This window comes from Oryx dammah, unplaced genomic scaffold (genome assembly GCF_014754425.2).
Source record: "Oryx dammah isolate SB20612 unplaced genomic scaffold, SCBI_Odam_1.1 HiC_scaffold_2, whole genome shotgun sequence".
In the NCBI taxonomy this organism is placed as follows: domain Eukaryota; kingdom Metazoa; phylum Chordata; class Mammalia; order Artiodactyla; family Bovidae; genus Oryx; species Oryx dammah.
The window spans coordinates 5,178,171-5,196,113 of record NW_024070186.1 but is presented as its reverse complement, the minus strand read 5'-3'; the positions used below and the strand labels follow the sequence as shown (position 1 = coordinate 5,196,113).

General features: G+C 56.5%; 1 protein-coding gene across 2 annotated transcripts in view; it reads right to left on the bottom strand.

Moving 5' to 3' along the window:
- Positions 1–653: 653 nt before the first annotated feature.
- The window catches only part of SH3BP5 (SH3 domain binding protein 5), a 75,234-nt gene continuing 57,944 nt past the window's right edge, over positions 654–17,943 (bottom strand). For both annotated transcript variants that reach the window (XM_040263794.1, XM_040263799.1), the window contains exons 4-9: positions 13,832–13,996; positions 7,026–7,156; positions 5,492–5,534; positions 4,670–4,892; positions 2,069–2,329; positions 654–1,710 (exon numbers count right to left, since the gene is read on the bottom strand). In XM_040263794.1, coding sequence (XP_040119728.1) covers positions 1,511–1,710; positions 2,069–2,329; positions 4,670–4,892; positions 5,492–5,534; positions 7,026–7,156; positions 13,832–13,996 — 1,023 coding nt within the window. In that variant the 3' untranslated portion in view covers positions 654–1,510. The remainder of the gene's footprint in view (positions 1,711–2,068; positions 2,330–4,669; positions 4,893–5,491; positions 5,535–7,025; positions 7,157–13,831; positions 13,997–17,943) is intronic.

The window sequence follows — 17,943 nt, the reverse complement described above, 5'->3', positions numbered from 1 at the left end:
GCGGCTTAGACCGGGAGACGCCCGGGCCTCCAGCCTAAGCGCTTGTCTTTATTTCGCGCTGTGTCTCCATACTGCTTGGCTTCAGTAGCAGCAGAAGTGGAATTCCAATTCACACCTGCTAATCAGGGCGTACACTGTTAGGACCCAGGACCTTAACAGAAAATAAGAACAGGTGACCAGTGCACGCATGCGCCTCCTTATGGCAAGAGGGCTGCCTCGAACAGAAGATTGGGGCAATAACAGGATTCCTTATCTGAAGTCACAAAAAGACATTTTCTTAAGCCATTTTTATTACACTCAAGGTATTAAGACAAGTACAAAATAACCTTGTAATTAGGATACTGTATCAGTCATTAAAAAGAGAGGACAGTGTGAAGAGATTTACAAATGACATAGATATATATATAAGTTGACAGACGTGAATGGGTTTTTTTTTTCTTTTAGAAATGCTGTTTTCTTAACAAAAAAGGACAAATAAAATACAGTGCTCTAAATACAGGTAGCCATGGAAACAAGACAAGCAGTGCTACAACACTGAACACTGTTAGCATAACAGACACCATCGCTTCTGTCAACAGCCTCTGCCACCCTGTGCCCACTCCCTCTCCTAGCTGTAAGAACAGTTTCCGCTTAAGAAATACTAGTGCAGCATAACCCTTAAATAACTGTTTATTTTCAAAAGTTGCAGCCTACAGAGAAACCAACACCCTGTCGATCTGGAACAACACTGGCCACCATTCCGCATGCACGGGTCTTAGATAAGTCCCCTTGGCTGGTGGGGTGAGGTTTACGCGACAGGACTCCCCGCCCCCCTCAGCCACAGGCCCCCATCCACGACAGGCCCCTGCCCGAGTCCCCCCATCCCCACGCGGCATTCACCCTTCCCACCCCAAAAAGTGCAGCTCATGGCAACCTTCGACAAAGAAAAGGATTTTAACGGGCATCCCAGCAAACACATTTTAAAAGCCCCCGTCTGAAAATCAGAGGTGATGAAAATGAATTCTGTTCTTGGATTTTTTTTTTTTATTTAGCCTTCACTGGATCAGAAAGCGTTGTTGCAAATATTTGAGTTTCATTTGTGTGCACTTGTTTTCCTTTAGATACCACCCCCCACCCCCCCACCCTGGGATCTAAAGGAGAGAACAAGGCCGTTTTCCCAAATAAGTGGGCCCTTGAGTCTGCTGGGGGCTCAGCTCCCCGGGCCCTCGGCTGGCTCAGGGTCTTTTTCTGGGAACAGGTTACTGCTTGCACGACACTGTAACCGGGACTGTTCCAACAAAGGCCGTGGACCCGGTCACAGCCCACCCGGAACAACTGACTGCACCAGAAAACACACCAGCCCAGGAGCACTCGCCCCGAAGACAGACCTCCAGCCCTCGAGCCCACTGAAGCGTCACTCGTGCAGTTTAGAGGAAAGGGCTGGGATTTGGCATATATTTTGTGATTATTGGCACAATGTTCTCCGTCCGGTTCGTGTATAAACACTGGCCCGCGCCGGGGCCAGGGCACGTCAGCCGATCCGCACCACATGTGTGTCTGTGAGGCCCGCACGCCCCGGGCCCCGCAGGGACAGCCGCCGCACCCCGTCCTCCAGGGCCTGGCCCGCGGGCTTCGGGGGGCTCCTGCTGCCATCGCCGCTGCTGCTGCCTAGCCTCCGGTGGCTGCCCGCCTTGTCACCCGTCTTATTCTCTGCCCCCTCTGCTCTGTCCCCTGTGGAAGCAGAAAGACCCTGCAGTGAGTCCTGACAGTCCCAGGGGTCACCCGGGGCCTCCCCACATCCAGCCAGCCAGCTGCACCTCCAGACGCCTAGGGGGCACAGAAGCGCCTCCTGCTTTCCCTCCCTGAGGAGCTGTAGACATCCCTGACCCTCGGAGATGAGACCTGTCCTATGCTAACAGCCGGGAAACAGAAGCCTCTCTGGCGGGGGTGCCTGTCCAGAGGACTGTTGTGATGAGAGCGAGCGAGCGAATCACGTCAGGAGCCACACCGCGGCGCATTCAGAGAGGCCCCGATCGCAACATCCAGCCTGGGGTCCCTGCCTCCCCCCGACTCAGGGGGCTGCACTCACCTCGCTCCACCTCACACTCGGGGGACGAGGCCCCGCTGCACTCGCTGCGGGGGCCCAGCCCCGGGAACAGCACCCCGAACTCTGACAGGGACACGGGGCTGGGCAGGTCCAGGCTGGCGGGCCGCATAGCCGCGGGGAACTGCTCAGGCATCTCCGACGGGCTTGTGGGGCCCGAGCTGAAGCTGGACAGGGACTGGGTTTCCGAGTCATCCTCAGACACAAAGGCGCTGCAGTTGTCATCTTCGAAGGCCTCGGAGGCCACTGGGACGAGGGAGAGAGAAGAGCCATCACTCAGGTCTAACCGAGGGCCACGCAGTCCCTGACACACCCTCCGGGTGTCCGCACTGCAGAGACAGGGCCAGGCAGCCGCAGGACCCGGCCACAGGACCCCGGAGAAAAGGGCCGTGGCCGCCTCAGCTCGCGAGACCAGACTGCAGAGCACCCTGAAGGGAGGAGGCTGGACCCACCAAAGGCCAGGGTCCTTAACGTCACTGCAGCCCCCGTCTCAGAAGTCGCCGTCACCAGACACTGCCTGAGGTGGAATGGAAAGCGAATTCAGCCTCAGGTCGGGTTTTTCTCCACCCCGGGCCACAAAACGGACCCCACGGGCACAGGAGGAGGGCAGGCCTGCGTGACGCGTCCTGATGGAGCCAGCCAGGCCTCAGAGCTGCCTCCTCCCATAGAAGGAGCCGCGGGAGCTGACGGACAGTCCTGCATGGGGTCTCTGCTGGGACCTCCGTCACCTTCTGAGTAGGCTGCCATCTCATGAGACGTGCTCAGAGTCCACTGAGATCACCATTTGCCACAAAAGAACACAGTTCCCTTGCGGTCCTCTGTAGCCTGTGCCTCACTCGGTTTGTGGGCCGTTCTAACTGAGGCCAGAGACACAGCTTGCAAGTCACCTCAGCTCTGAACAACATCCTAGTCCCGTTTACTCCTCCCCTGGCTGTAAAGACAGTCTGAAGCGCCCCACAGAAGTACTGTTAATGCTGGGCACACAGAATGGGCTCAGACCTGAGTTCACATCCCATCTTTGCTGCTGGCTGGGTACCCTTGCTTAAGTTACTGAACATCTCTGAGCTTCATGTCCCTCTCCACAAAGGGTTTACAAGATGAGGTACACTAAAGGACTCACCCCTGCTGTTCAAATTACAGTTTTCTTTGACCTGGGCCCTCACACTTGAATGTTTGTTGCCTGAATTAAGGCACTGGGCTGGATGAAGCACAAGCTGGAATCAAGATTGCCAGGAGAAATATCAATAACCTCAGATAGGTAGATGATACCACCCTTATGGCAGAAAGTGAAGAACTAAAGAACCTCTTGATGAAAATGAGAGAGGAGTGAAAAAGTTGGCTTAAAGCTCAATATTCAGAAAATGAAGATCATGGCATCCAGTCCCACCACTTCATGGCAAATAGATGGGGAAACAGTGGCTGACTTTCATTTTGGGGGGTTCCCAAATCACTGCAGATGGTAACTGCAGCCATAAAATTAAAAGACGCTTACTCCTTGGAAGGAAAGTTATGACCAACCTAGACAGCATATTCAAAAGCAGAGACATTACTTTGCCAACAAAGGTCCGTCTAGTCAAGGCTATGGTTTTTCCAGTAGTCATGTATGGATGTGAGAGTTGGACTGTGAAGAAGGCTGAGCGCCAAAGAATTGATGCTTTTGAACTGTGGTGTTGGAGAAGACTGCTGAGAGTCCCTTGGACTCAAGGAGATCCAACCAGTCCATCCTAAAGGAAATCAGTCCTGAGTGGTCATTGGAAGGATTGATGCTGAAGCTGAAACTCCAATTCTGTGGCCACCTGATGCAAAGAACTGACTCATTGGAAAAGACCCTGATGCTGGGAAAGATTGAGGGCAGGAGAAGAGGGCAACAGAGGATGAGACGGTTGGATGGCATCACCAACTCAACGGACATGAGTTTGAGCAAACTCCCGGAGTTGGTGATGGACAGGGAGGCCTGGTATGCTGCAGTCGATGGGGTCCCGAAGAGTCAGACACAACTGAGCAACTGAACTGAACTGAGGAAGGATCGTGGGGGAAAAGCCAACAGCCAGTATTCCTCAGAAAAAGCAAAGCAGGGCATGCAGACAGACAGGGCTGGGGCAGTAGGGTGGGTTTCCGAATTGACACGGGAGGAACTACAGCAGCCCTCTGCATCCACTTCCCAGGGGTGGCCCTGGGAATAGGTCCCCGCACCCAGACACCACGTGTGGAGTGACCCCAGGGGCCAGCGCGCCTCCAGTCAGTCCTGACCGCCCCTCTCTGTAGCGGACAGCCAGGACCATCACGTGCCCCACTTTACAGGGGAAGGAACGGGAAGTCAGGCCTTGGCCCACGCCGTGTCCTGGTCGTGGCAGGACGGCCAGGACTCGAATCAGAGCTGCCCCCACCCAAGTCCCTGTGCCCGGCGGCGCTCCTGCCCTGCAGGGATTCTCAGAGCCTCGAATGCCCGAGTGCGTGCTTGGAATCTCGGGGCTGGGGGGGGGTGGTGAAAGCGCGTCACTTTCCAAACTTATCTAAACGCAGCACGCTGACTCAGGATGCTAGCAGCGCCCCGGCCCAAGCAGCGGACACGGGCCCCAGACTCACCGGAAACGGCGTCGGCTTCGGGCTTGCGCCCAGACAGGCCCTCGGCGGGCACAGCTCCGCCCTCGGCGCCGACACCGCGCCCGCGGGGCCCCATGGCGCCGGAGCGCCGCCGCTCGTGGATCTCGTCCGAGATGGTCTCCAGGTTCCGCAGCGCCGTCTTGTACTCTCCCTTGGCCAGGGCCAGCTTGGCCTGAAGCTCGTCCACCGTCTTCTTCAATTGCTGCTCGGGAGACGCGGGGGGTGGGGGGTGAGCGAGGCCGCACCCCCGCCGGCCCGGCCAGGGTCGGGGTGATGGGGTCCCTGACCCCTCAGGACGCGGCCGGGGACCTGGTCCCCCTTCCGCAGGGCTCTATGCACCAGCGCTCAGCCTCCAGTCTGGTGACCACCCTGGCTCTACGCCCAGAAACGACCCAGGCCTCCCACCCCCAGAGGCAGCGGTGGGGGTCGGGCCGTCTGAGCCCCGAGCCGTGGACCTCACGCTGCGCTGTGTCGGAAGCCCCGGCGGGCGCGTGGAAAGCCGGAGGGCTGGGCCCGCCCGCGGAGCCTCGGTTCAGTCGGTCTGGGGCGGGCCCGGGAATCCGCCCCGGCGCCGGCAAGCTCCCCGGGCCGTGCGGAGGACCACAGACCGAGGACGCTTCGGCCAGAGACGATGCAGAGGCTCCGCGGCTGCAGAGAGCGCCGCGCCAGCAGCCGAAGCCTCGGTCAAGAACGTGTCTCCCGACCTGGCGGCCGTGGGGCCGTCTGAAGGCCCACTTAGAAAGGGGGAACTCGGAGGACAGACATCGCCTACCCACCCGCTTCAAAGCCAAAGGCCACACGTACCTCAAGCTGCAGGTAGTACTTCGCCTTGAGTTCAAAGTAAGGCCTGTGGGAGGCAGACAGAAGGAAACCCGTGAGAGCCTGGTCAGCAGTGACCCCCACGCGCTCCACGGGGGTGCCCGGGGCAGCGACTGAGCCGCCCGCCAGCATTTACTCGGCTCCAGCGGGGCCGTGAGGGCAGCGGGGAGAGATGCAGCTCCCGGGCCTGACCCGTAACACGTGCTCACCCAGGGCAGAGGCGCCAGAAGGCCCGTCTCCAGACATAGGAGCCCCGCACGCGGCCCCACCCCGGCCCCCGTCCTCCCTGCGGGGTGCTAAGGCCACAGGGGGCACCCGGCAGGGAGGGGGGCCCCACTCCGCCGAGCTCACTCGGGGAGGGGTACCGAGACTCACTGGGCACAGCGGGGCCTTTGGGGGGCGCTCGGTCGGCCTCCGGGACTCCGCGTGGGACTAGAGGGAGCGGATCGCACGCAGACCCCCCAGGCCACAGGCCAGGGAGAGCGTGGGAGAGGCCAGCACAACCTGGGCTCTGGGCCAGCCGGCGGGGACACACCGGCTCCGCTCAGGGGCTTGGGGGTCGTTGGAACGTGAGGAGGCGAGCACTTTATTCTTGAGCCCCTCAACCACCGCGAAGCTTGGGGGTCTGTCTGTGGCTGAGCAATCGAGGCCACTCCAGGTCTCTGCTTGGAGGCCCAGCAACTGTGAGGGGCGCAGGGAGTCTTCCCCAAGGTCATTGTCAGACGATAATACACAGGGGTGGTGATGAGAAGAGCTGGAGAAAAGCTCCACTGAAACCAGTCTTCACAACATTGTAAATCAACTAACAAAAGTTCAACTAAATAAATACACACATACACACACACACACACATTAAAAAAATTATTCCTCTGGGCCCATCTGTGTATGCATGTAATTCGTGTCTGACGAACTGAGCTTTCAGTGTCTTTTGTGGCCTGCCTTTATTACATGTAAATGTTATGAACATATTCATGTACTAATGAAGGCAGAACCCATGTCGTCATGATTTTAACCGCTACAAACTAGTCCCGTGTGTGGAAGTGTCACGGCTTATTTAACCAAAGACCCTACTGTCAGACAAGGTTAACTGTTCCTAATCTTTAATGCTGTAAGAAACTTTGGAAATACACATCCTGTCGCTAAAAAAGAAAAGAAAGAAAGGAAACCAGTCTTGCGCCATTTCATCAGCTCTGAAGAATGCGTATTATCTACAAAGCTCACCCGCACTGTGCGGACAGGTAAAACTGAGGGGAAGGATCGTGTCCACACCGTCAGCCACAGAGCCAAGGGCACACAGCCCTGAGTTCCCCCAAACGCAAGTGCAGCCCGGGGCCCAGATAACGCCCTGCCCTTGAGATTCCTTCCTGTGTGCTCCCAGGGGGTCACGCCTGGAGGGCCCCACCCGGGGGACGCAGAGAATGCAGAGGGAGCCGGGGCAGGCACTGCTGGGGCCACGGGAAAGGCGGAGACGGTGCGGGAGGAGAGCAGCCCAGCCCAAGGGCCCGCCCTCCCAGCTCACTTGGACTTGTTGATGGCCCGCTTGAGCTTCTTCTCCAGCTGCCGCATGCGGCCCATGGCCGCGTTGTAGCGCGCCGCCGTCTCCTTGTGCACCAGCTCGCTCCTCGTCTTGGTCTGCTCTGCCTCCATGACCTGCGGACCACAGCAGAGGGGGCGGGGTCAACGCAGCCACACACAGAACGGCCCCCTGCTGCAGGATCCCTTACTCTCTTTGTTTAAAAAGATGAGGAATCTGGGATTAACATATACACGCTACTATATGTAAAGGACATCAACCACAAGGACCTCTGTATAGCATACGGAACTCTACCCAATATCCTGTAATAACCTATAATAGAAAAGAATCTGAATATACATATATACAAACATACATATACATGTATATGTATACAACTGAATCACTGTGCTGTATAACGGAAACTGACACATTATAAATAACTACTTCAATTTTTTTTAATAAAGAAAAATGTAAAAATTAAATGAGGAAATTAGTGGGGAGACAAAGATTAAACAAATTTGCAAAGAAAAGAGGGTCACCCTTCCCAACTCATCTATTCTGGAAAAAGTCATTTCGGACAAGATTAAACAACCCAGTCGGCTGAGGCAACGAGCAGGAAAAGGACAGAACGACATGAAGCACCCTCTGAGCCAGTGGGTGTCCACTTCCGCAGAGTGGCCACCGTGGGCTCCTCCTGTCCCACCGCAGGTCAGGAGCCGACCAGCGGGCAGGCAACATGAGAGGGACTCGGACATCAGGGGCCTGGGAGCCCTCCAGAGCCAGGTGTGTGCATCAGGACAGCGGAAGAGTGAGGACCTCAGCCATCTGGCCCCTTCCCAAACGTTCCGACTTAGCTGGTGGACGCGGAAAAATCCAGGATCCAGCAGGATTAAGCAGAAACAGATTCTGAGGCTCACACAGATTTTTGTGGCCACAAAACTCATCAGCTAGAATGCTGGGGGGAACGTTTTCAAAATGAATTCAAAAACCAACAGTCCAGGGCCCCCCTGTGGGGGCTCAAAGGCATGTTCCCGGAAGCAGGGACAGTGTCGGTTCTCTCCTCACTGACCTAGAAACGCATCAGAACAAAGCCAGCTGGGAGGAGAGAGGACGCGGGAGAGAAAAAACAGTTTGGACCACGGAAATGGCTGGCAACTTCCTTCCCACCTTCTACTTACAACTCACCCAAGTACGGGGTGAACTAGAAAGGCAGTAGCAAGGGGGGGGATAGAGGGCCAGCTTTTTATTTTACCCAAAGAGCAGCCAGGAGGAGCCCAGAGGGCCCTCAGATCACTGGTCCACTCTCTCAGACCCCGCAGGACAGTTTCAGGAGGACACCACCCAGGAGGCAGCCAGCAGTCCGTCACCTGCCCTGGGAAACAGCCATAGTCAGCTCAGGGTAGTTTCCTCATGCACTTAAAATTAGGTGTTTTTTAAGAATCAGGAGAAACTCTGACATGAGCAGAAAACATCGAGGCATCCTGTCTACTGCCCTCTTCTCCAGGTTATCTCTGCTTTTCGTTGTCTTGGAGCTGTTTCATGACCCTACAAGTTGTGGGAAACTGATAGTAACACAAATGATTCTTACCCCTAGAAATCAAGAGGAACTGTGTGGAGATGCATTTGCTTATTGCTTGCCCTATAAATACTGACCAATTCTGTATCTGCCTGTTAATTCACCCCGGCACTCTTGAACTTAAGCATGAGTGTTTTTCTTCTGAATTCTCTTTTCAAAGAGCTGTAACATCAGATTAGTTCCATCCTTAATTAATGCATTAAATAAAATATAAGCAAACACTTCATACATATCAGAGTTAAAACTTTACCTTCTTTTAATATATATATATATGCTTTTAACAATGGTTTTAATGCTTGAGATACTTTTAAAAACAGAATTAGAACAAAGTCAGAGAGGGAAATAGGGAACCAAGACAAGCTTGCTAAAATGACCTCTCAATCAAGATCAAGGAGCTTAGGAAACCCTTCCGCTTGGCTTCTCACATCAAAGACGTCACAGAGACATCAGATGCACACAGAACCTCACCAGCTTAGTCAATTAAGAGAAACAGCAGTAACTCTTCAGTCTAAAGCTGTAAGGATTTACTGCTGTAACCTTTATGAACACGTGAAACCCAAGCCTATCAGACAGGTGAAGACATGCAGTGGAGACTGGCTGTACTACAAGAGGACTCAGTGCAGGGTTCACCTTTAAGGACCTGTCTGAAAGCATAACGATTTCTTTTTGAACAGTTTTTTGATATGGACTGTTTTTAAAGTCTTTATTCAATCTGTATGACAGTGCTTCTGTTTTATGCTTTGGTTTCTGGCCGCGAGGCATGTGGGATCTTAGGTCCCCAAAAAGGGATGGATCCTGTACCTGCTGCCCTGGAAGGTGAAGTTCTAAACACAAGGCTGCCAGGGAAATCCCTGAAAGCATTTTAAAGAGAGACCTACAAAAGCTGTGATTTGAGGCTACGGTAAAGAGCATCCCCTGCAAGAAGCAGGGTTCCCACCAACTGCACGCACAGGCCCTCATTTTTCCTTGGTCCTTAGTCTGCAAAAGAGCTTTCTAAAGTTAAACCCTCGGAAGAACCCAAGCACTTGGCAACGTTGCCAGCTCAGACTGAGACGGCAGCAAGCATACTGCCCCCTGCCTCAGCCCCACCGGCCGCACCTATCACCCCGCCCCAACTCCGGGAACCCAAGTGCACAGAGGAGAGCCCCTCACTGTGCTTCCTGCCTCCAGGCAGAAAGTCACCAAGCGGTTTACCTTGGTTACATCTCCTCGGCAACTCAGCAGCCCCTAAAGCCTGGAATCGGGTGTGAACTGTGTGCCCAGGGATGAGAAAACGGTGGGCAGATGCTGGGAAGGTGGAGACCACCAAAGGAAGCGAAATGCAGAGGTCCCTGCAGGCCTTGAGGTGCCCAGACACACATGCAGCCCAGACCCGAGGAGCCAGTGCAGTGCCCAGACCTCCATGAAGACCAGGCTACTGGGCCTGGACTGCGGGCCCCACACCCAGCTCTGCACCATGCTCTTCAGTTTACCACCAATAAACTCAACTCAGAGCCAAGTACACTGAGGAAGCACATCCTGTGTGCCCGGAGCACGCTGGAGACCAAGCCCTGGACCGCCAGCCTCACGGTGCACACACAGCAGCACCACGCCCCTCAGGCGGCTGAGATCCAAGTTGGGGCTACCTCAGGTCGGGGTGGGGGGCAGGGAGGGGGCAGCAGCAGAGGCTGTGCAGGGGGTCTCGGTGCAGGGCGCTGGGGACTCGGTGCAGGGTGCTGGTGGAAAGGCATGAGTGAGGAAGCCCTAAGGGGGGCTTGGCACAGCTGAGCATCCACTCTTCATGGGAAGGATGCAGCTGCCCGCCTCCTTCCCAGAGCTGACAGCCTCCCAGAGAAACCACTGTTTTCTGGCTCCCCACGTGCCCTGAGAGGACTGTGTTACTGGGCTGACCCCTGGGAGCACCAACCTCTGTGGATTCTGATGACAAAGAAGTCAGCCTCCCTGAGGTTCCCCCAAACCCACAGACATGCACTCCTGCCCCCTACAGGTTGGTTCTAGATGCCCAACAATTGACCACCCGCCGCTGCCCAGCAGGAGGGTTTGGGGCCCAAGTGGCTGGAAGAGCCGCAGCCCCGGGCCCAGCGGCCAGCGGGCAGTGAGTGGGACCTGGAGGGCACGCCACGCAGCCACCCCCAGTGCTCAGGAGCCCGAGGACATGGAGAATGGGTGCCAAGCAGGCACCCTCCCGGGAGCACAGGGCAGCCCAGGCCCTCTGCCCACAGAGACACAGACTCTGCTCACACAGACACTGCCTGCCAGGACACTAGCGGGCACCGAACAGTTGTGTCAGCTGGGCTGGGGGCCCTGCCGGCAGAACGACCCGAACCGGGTTCCTCGCCTCGCTGTCCACCTCGCCCAACCCTCTCCCAACCACACACCCTCAACCCGAGCATCCCACATCCAAGAGCAGGGCCCCCTGCTCCCAGGAAGGCAGCATCGTGGTCCCCTCAGCCTGTTCAGGCCGCCTTCTGATTCTTCCTGCAGGCCTGGGTGCGTGGGCCCAAGGAGGTGGCATCTCAGGGCCTTGGGGGACAGATGGTACCCGCCCACCAGCACAGAAAGCGGGCCTGACGGTGACGGCTCATGTGCCTCCCAGGGTGCAGGGCACACCCCAGACCTCTCCTCCCAGCAGCTGCTGCTTCCTAACAGTTCACGCCCCGCCCACGACAAGCCACGTGCTCCTCCTCCTCTCTGGCCTCTGCACAGACATCAGGAGGGCCGACGGTGGAAAGCTATCACCCCCCTCTCAGGGCTGCTGCTCAGCCATACCAGGTGGAGCTGGGGGAGCAGCCAGCATCGGCTAAGTCTGAGTGGGAGCAGCAGGGACTGTGCACCCCCAGGGAGGCCCCTCAAGTGCACTGCAGAGCCCAGCTGACCCCAGCACTGAGCGCAGAACCACTCCTTGGTCTCCGCCTGCAGCCCCGCACGTGGCCAAGGAACACAGACCCCGGGGCTCCCACGGCGACCACAGCGGGGGCCCGTCACTCGAAGTCTGGAGGAACAGAAGGGACACCCAGCAGACCCTGGGGAAGGGGGTGTAGGGAACGCAGGGTCCTTCCACCACGCCTGGGGTGGGGGCCACCCCACCCAAAGCAGGGCCGCTTTCTCGAGATGGCCTCGACCCTTCTGAGATCCATATCCTTCTCTGGACGCTTCTGTGGCACTTTGTTCAGCAGAAGAGGTCCTTTCTCCTAAAGAAGCAGGCTTCCTGGAGGACCCAGGAGTCAGCTGAGGCCGGGGACATACTCTAGACCTTTCGCTTTGTCCACCAGCACTCAAGAAGCCCAGCTGTGCCAGGGCCCCAGGAGGGCAGCTCACAGCAGAGCCACCAGCGGGCATTTCTGCCCCACCCACCACAGCCACAGAGCGTGCCCCCTCCCGGCTGGCTCAGGGACACGGGGACACAGTCCCAGACAGCTCTGCCATGTGCTCTGTCTCTTGCTGGTGCCACTCTCCAGCCCTCCTTCTCCCTCCTCAGGTCAAAGAGCAGCAATCTGAGCCCCATAAAACTGGGGAGGATCGAGGGAAGAGGGCCAGGAGCCCCAGGGTGGAAATCCTGGCCGGTGACCCAGGAAGTCTGCTCATCTGCAGAGGTCATCCCTACAACCAAGAAATCGTCGGCAGCCTCAGTGAGGGGACATATCAGATGACCCTCCCAGGGCCCTCAGAGGCCCCATGTGATGTCAGGAAGCCCAGGGCTGTCTTGGACAGCTCCCTGGGTTGCGCACTGCACAACCCCAGGGAGCACCATTCACAAAGACAGGCGTGAAAGGTGTTCTTGGCCACCATCGAGGCCTAACCATCACCATCTACTATGGCCCTAGGACTTAACAAGTAGGAGAAAAAGCAGAAATATGTTCCATTATTTTTGTAAAGAACACATTAAGTGATTTCTGTGATGAGTCCTAACTAGCTGATATGGATCTTGGTTGGGGTAGAAGGGAGGGCGGGAAGAAAAGGCAGCCCTTCCATGAAGTTCTTGGAAGGCGTTTCTTTTTCCCCATCCTTTTCACTCTGTCAGGCTACTTGTAAATTTCCAAGACTCCCAACCTCCCTTTGGCGTTCCCCAGTGGACCCAGGAAAGCTGTCCCGGCCTGCATCTGGCTGCCCAGGCCTTGTGCCCACCAGGAGGCAGGAGGCTCCAGGCCACACAAGCCCAGTCAGGGGTCTGGGCTTTAAGGGGGCAGCAGTGGTGGAGTCAACGTGGATTCGACACCAAGTCCCGGCCCTTTGTGAGTCAGGCGTTCCACTTAGGGAAGCTCAAGGCCATCTTTAATCATCATGTCCTGCAGGACCTGAGCCCACAGCGGCAGGTGAAACTGGAAAAGTTCTGTTCTAGCCCTGCAGCCGGCCTCTCGGGGAGTCCAGACCAGGCCTGCAGCCCCACCCCTAAGTCACCCCACATCCAAGGCCTCAGTTGAAACTCCTGAAGCCACCGCTGTCGCCTCAGCCAGCTCCCCAAGCAAACCAGCCAGAGGAGGGGGAGGAACACTGAACATCCCGCTGGACCCTTTGGAGCCTGGGCAAGTCAGGGAGAGGCGGTAAGTCCAACAACACCCATCACTGCTGATACTCAGCCCTGTGGTCAGAGAGCAAGTCCCGGAGCTGCTGAACGATGCCCCATGATGACCTCAAACCCAGCAGGCACAGCCAGTGGCCCACAGCCTGCAGAGCCTGCTTCCCACAGGCACCCTGGTTCCCCAGACCGCACCCAGCAGGCACCCCGGGGGTTCAGGCCTAAGCCACCACGGCCTGCCTCTCACTGAGGGCACACAGGCCCCAAGACCAGTCCAGCAGGTCATCCAGATCATCCACCCGGAGCTCCAAACCCCGCCAGACCCCGGGGAATCAGAGGAGACCCTGGGGAAGCCCACACTGGTCAGGACGGCCAAGGATGGTCTCAACCAGAGGGACCTCAGATGACAAGGACGAGGCCGCTACGGCTGGCACCAGGGGCCTGCCACCGGGGAAGACGGCTTAGTTCCAGGCCCGCAGAGTCCCCGGGGAGATGACCACTTGTGGGCGAACAACTTGCCTGTTTGCTCTGCTCCGGGAAACCAGTGAGGAATCCGCGGGTTGAGAGGCACGCACACCCCGGGGACGCAGGAACCCGAGGCGGGGGCAAGCCCAGGCCCCTCCCTGCCACACGCCCACCCTGCCCGCCCACAGGCAGGTGCAACGCAGGCCCACAGGCGTGCGCGCACGCACAGGCGCGCCCCGCGGAGATTCGTACCCTCTGGGTGGCGTGGTTCAGCATCTCCTGCCAGGCTGAGTCGAACTGCCTCTTGTCGTCCTCCAGCAGCCGCTGCTCGGCCAGGGAGATGGTCTCCTTGGCGGCGCGGAGCACCTCGGTGGCCCTCTGGAAGTCCTGCGTGGCTCGCTGAGCCTCCAACTGCGCCTGCGCAGGAGAGACCTCGTGAGACCGCGGACCCGGACCTATTATAACTCCCCGCCCCGGAAGGTGGGCGTCCCGAGGGTCTGCACTGGCGCGGTCCTTCTCTGCCTGTGCAGCTGGCGGACAGGCCAGGCACCCGCAGGCACATGCAGACGCCGGATGGGGCGCGTGGAAGGTCTTCACAGCCTGGGACCCAGCAGACCCAGACGCACCGGCCGGCTCTTGATCCCAGTTAGAGGCAGCAGAGTGGCCCACGTGCGGCAGGTGTGCCCGACCGCGGGCCTTCACAGAGATGCTCTCATTTGCCCAGGGGGCCAAGGGCAGTGTCCCCAGCCCCGCCCCTGCCCAGACCCATGGTTTAGTTCACAGCACCGGAGAATCCGAAAAGCCCCGGAGAAAACACTCCAGCGGCATCACTCTGGGTGGGAACCATGGCTCCAGGAGGCCCAGGCTGACTCCAAGCTCACGCGGCTGCGAACACACTCCGGTAGCTCGGAGTCCTGGACCCGTGGGGTGACGCTGCAGAACAGGCTCCCACTCACATCGCACGCACCCACACCGGCGACAGGGTGCAGGAAAGACCTAACGGTCACACCGCCGTCCTTGCTTTCAAGGACCCTCAAGTAGGCGAATCAATAGAAACCGCGGCCAAGCTCTGGGCCTTTTGAGAATGTAACACGTCATTAATCCAAAATGAGTGTGAACACCCCACCCTTTAAAGTCTTAACACAGACAGGGAAAAGCGATCTCCTTAACTAACATCCGTGTTGCCTACATGATGAAATGACAGTATTTTGTACCTACTGGGTTAAAATATATTATTAAAACTAATTCCACCTATTTTAATTTTTTTTTTTTTTTTACTGGAACTAGAAAATTGAACGTTACTTAGCTGATTCACAGTCTATTGCTTTTGGACAGTAGAAACATTCCCGGGGTGGGGGGGGGGCGAGGAAGCATGTGGTTTGCACAAGAAATTTGCAACAAACCCTTGTCCTCATTTGGGGCAGGCTCAGCCTGGACTCCCGGCCAGAGTGCAGGCGGGCTGCTGCCCTGCGCTGGCCTGCCACAGCCTCCCACTCGCCCACCCCTGCTAACAGGACCCCTCGGCCAGTTGCATAAATTGGGCGTCCACCCCGAGGCGGTCCCTGGGACCCAGGAGCAGGGAGGAAAAGAACCAGGCCCTCCCCCATCCGGAGGCAGAGCAAGTCTTTGGAAACCACGGGCCGTGCAAACTGAGACTTGGAGTCTGTCAGCCCCCAGGTAAGGGACAGACGTGTGGCCGACCCCTCGGGGCCATCACTGGGTGCTTCAGGTCACACCCGGCCTGGGGGCGCGGACCCAGGATGACTTCTTAAAGGGGGATGATCCTGAACTGAGGCTGGGAGTCAGGATGATCTGAAAATTCTGGGTTGCTTGGGGCTGAGAGGAAGCAGAGAGTGGGAACAGAGCATCTCCAGGAGGCGTGACAGAGACCCTGATCAGGACTTTAAAGGGGAATCAAGGACTGAAGCCTTGGGGACTTCCCTGGGGGTTCAGTGACTGAGAAGCCACCTTGCAAGGCAGGGAACACAGGTTCCGTCTGGTGGGGTAGCTTAAGATCCCACATGACGCAGGAGAGCTAAGCCTGTGTGCCGCAAATACCGAGCCTGGATGCCACAAGAAAGACCCAGCACAGCCAAAATTTAAAAAAAAAAAAAAAAAAAAGGAACGGGGGCCTTGAGCAAATGTCAGGCTAAGGCTTTAACCAGGGGACCTGCCTTCTGCGACCCACTCCCGCCGTGCGGCCCTGGGCCCTCTTGGTGTGCCTCTAGGGGCTGGGGGCCACCCCCGAGAGCTGACAGACCCCTGAGAAGACAGCACGGCCTGATGCCAGCAGCAGAGTCGCCGCTCCAGGGCCTGGGCTCCAGCTCCACAGTGCCCCTCCAGAGCGGGGACAGCCCTGGACTGCCAGCCCAACACCGAAGCTCATGCCGACCGCAGGCTGCAAACCAGCGCCAGCAGACCATAATTAACCCCACGGGACTTTTTCTAAGAAGGGATTTATAAGTAGGGAAATTTTAGTTTAGGACCTCCCGATAGCTCAGTTGGTAAAGAATCCGCCTGCAATGCAGGAGACCCCAGTTTGATTCCTGGGTCAGGAAGATCCACTGGAGAAGGGACAGGCTACCCACTGCAGTATTCTTGGGCTTCCCTGGTGGCTCAGCTGGTAAAGAATCCGCCTGCAATGTGGGAGACCTGGGTTCGACCCCTGGGTTGGGAAGATCCCCAGGAGAAGGGAAAGGCTACCCACTCCAGTATTCTGGCCTGGAGAATTCCATGAACTGTATAGTTTATGGGGTCGCAAAGAGTTGGACAGGATTGAGCAACTTTCACTTTCACTTTAGTATTTCAGTTCGGCAACAAGGATAAATTCTCTTCTCCCAGGTTGTCCTGCTTGAGTTATGAAACTTTTCCTTTCCTCCTATGGCACCAGAAATGGGCTTTTCTCGTCATATGGATCCTGCTACTATGATGGTTTGGTCGACATTTAACCCACAGAAGCCAAACGGCATCTCTCCGTCACGTATCCCCTCATTCATCTGTTCACTGAAGTTAGGTGCTGGGCCTGTGTTCTGTTCCCACTGTCTGTTCTCTGCATCTTTTTTGGAAGTAGAGCCCTCACGTCTCCAGGTGAGCAAAGTCGCAGCTACGACCCTTCTTCCCAGCTGTCACTATGGTTAGTGCCCCTGTTCAGTTCAGTCGCTCAGTCGTGTCCGACTCTTTGCAACCCCATGAATCGCAGCACGCCAGGCCTCCCTGTCCATCACCAACTCCCGGAGTTCACTCAAACTCATGCCCATCGAGTCGGTGATGCCATCCAACCATCTCATCTTCTGTCGTCCCCTTCTCCTCCCGCCTTCAATCGTTCCCAGCATCAGGGTCTTTTCCAATGAGTCAGTTCTTCACATCAGGTGGCCAACGTGTTGAAGTTTCAGCTTCCACATCAGTCTTTCCAAAGAAATCCCAGGGTTGATCTCCTTCAGAATGGACTGGTTGGATCTCCTTGCAGTCCAAGGGACTCTCAAGAGTCTTCTCCAACACCATGTTACTTTTAGCTAATGAGATATAAAAGGACATGGAGTGAGACTTCCAGGATTATCATGAAAGACGACACCTAGAAATCTTTGGCACGACCGACTGAATTTTACCTTCAAACTCCAACAAAGGACTGCAGCCCTGATGTTAACACATTAGCTGAATAAGGGCTCCCTGGTGTGCACAGGGGTGGCAGCCAGTTAGCAAACCGGACCAGAGCGAGGTCGGCCCAACACGACTCTGAGGAGGAGACATGAGCAGAGCCATCAAGAGGCAACCCAGGGAAAAGGCAACAGGCCTTCGCAACCTGTGAACACATAACGGCTTTCACAGACACCGCTCCATGCAGAGAGCATTAAAAGGCAGCCCATGATCGGATCTGGTAAGGGACCAGCCATGAAATAAAAAGACGTTTACTCCTTGGAAGGAAAGCTATGACCAACGTAGACAGCATATTAAAAAGCAGAGACATTACTTTGCCAACAAAAGGTCTGTCTAGTCAAGGTTATGGTTTTTCCAGTAGTCATGTATGGATGTGAGAGTTGGACTGTGAAGAAAGCTGAGCGCTGAAGAATTGATGCTTTTGAATGGTGGTGTTGGAGAAGACTCTTGAGAGTCCCTTGGACTGCAAGGAGATCCAACCAGTCCATCCTAAAGGAGATCAATCCTGGCCACCTGATGCGAAGAGCTGACTCGTTGGAAAAGACCCTGATGCTGGGAAAGATTGAAGGCAGAAGGAGAAGGGGATGACAGAGGATGAGATGGTTGGATGGCATCACCAACTCAATGGACAAGAGTTTGGGTGAACTCCAGGAGCTGGTGATGGACAGGGAGGCCTGGCGTGCTGCAATTCATGGGGTTGCAAAGAGTCG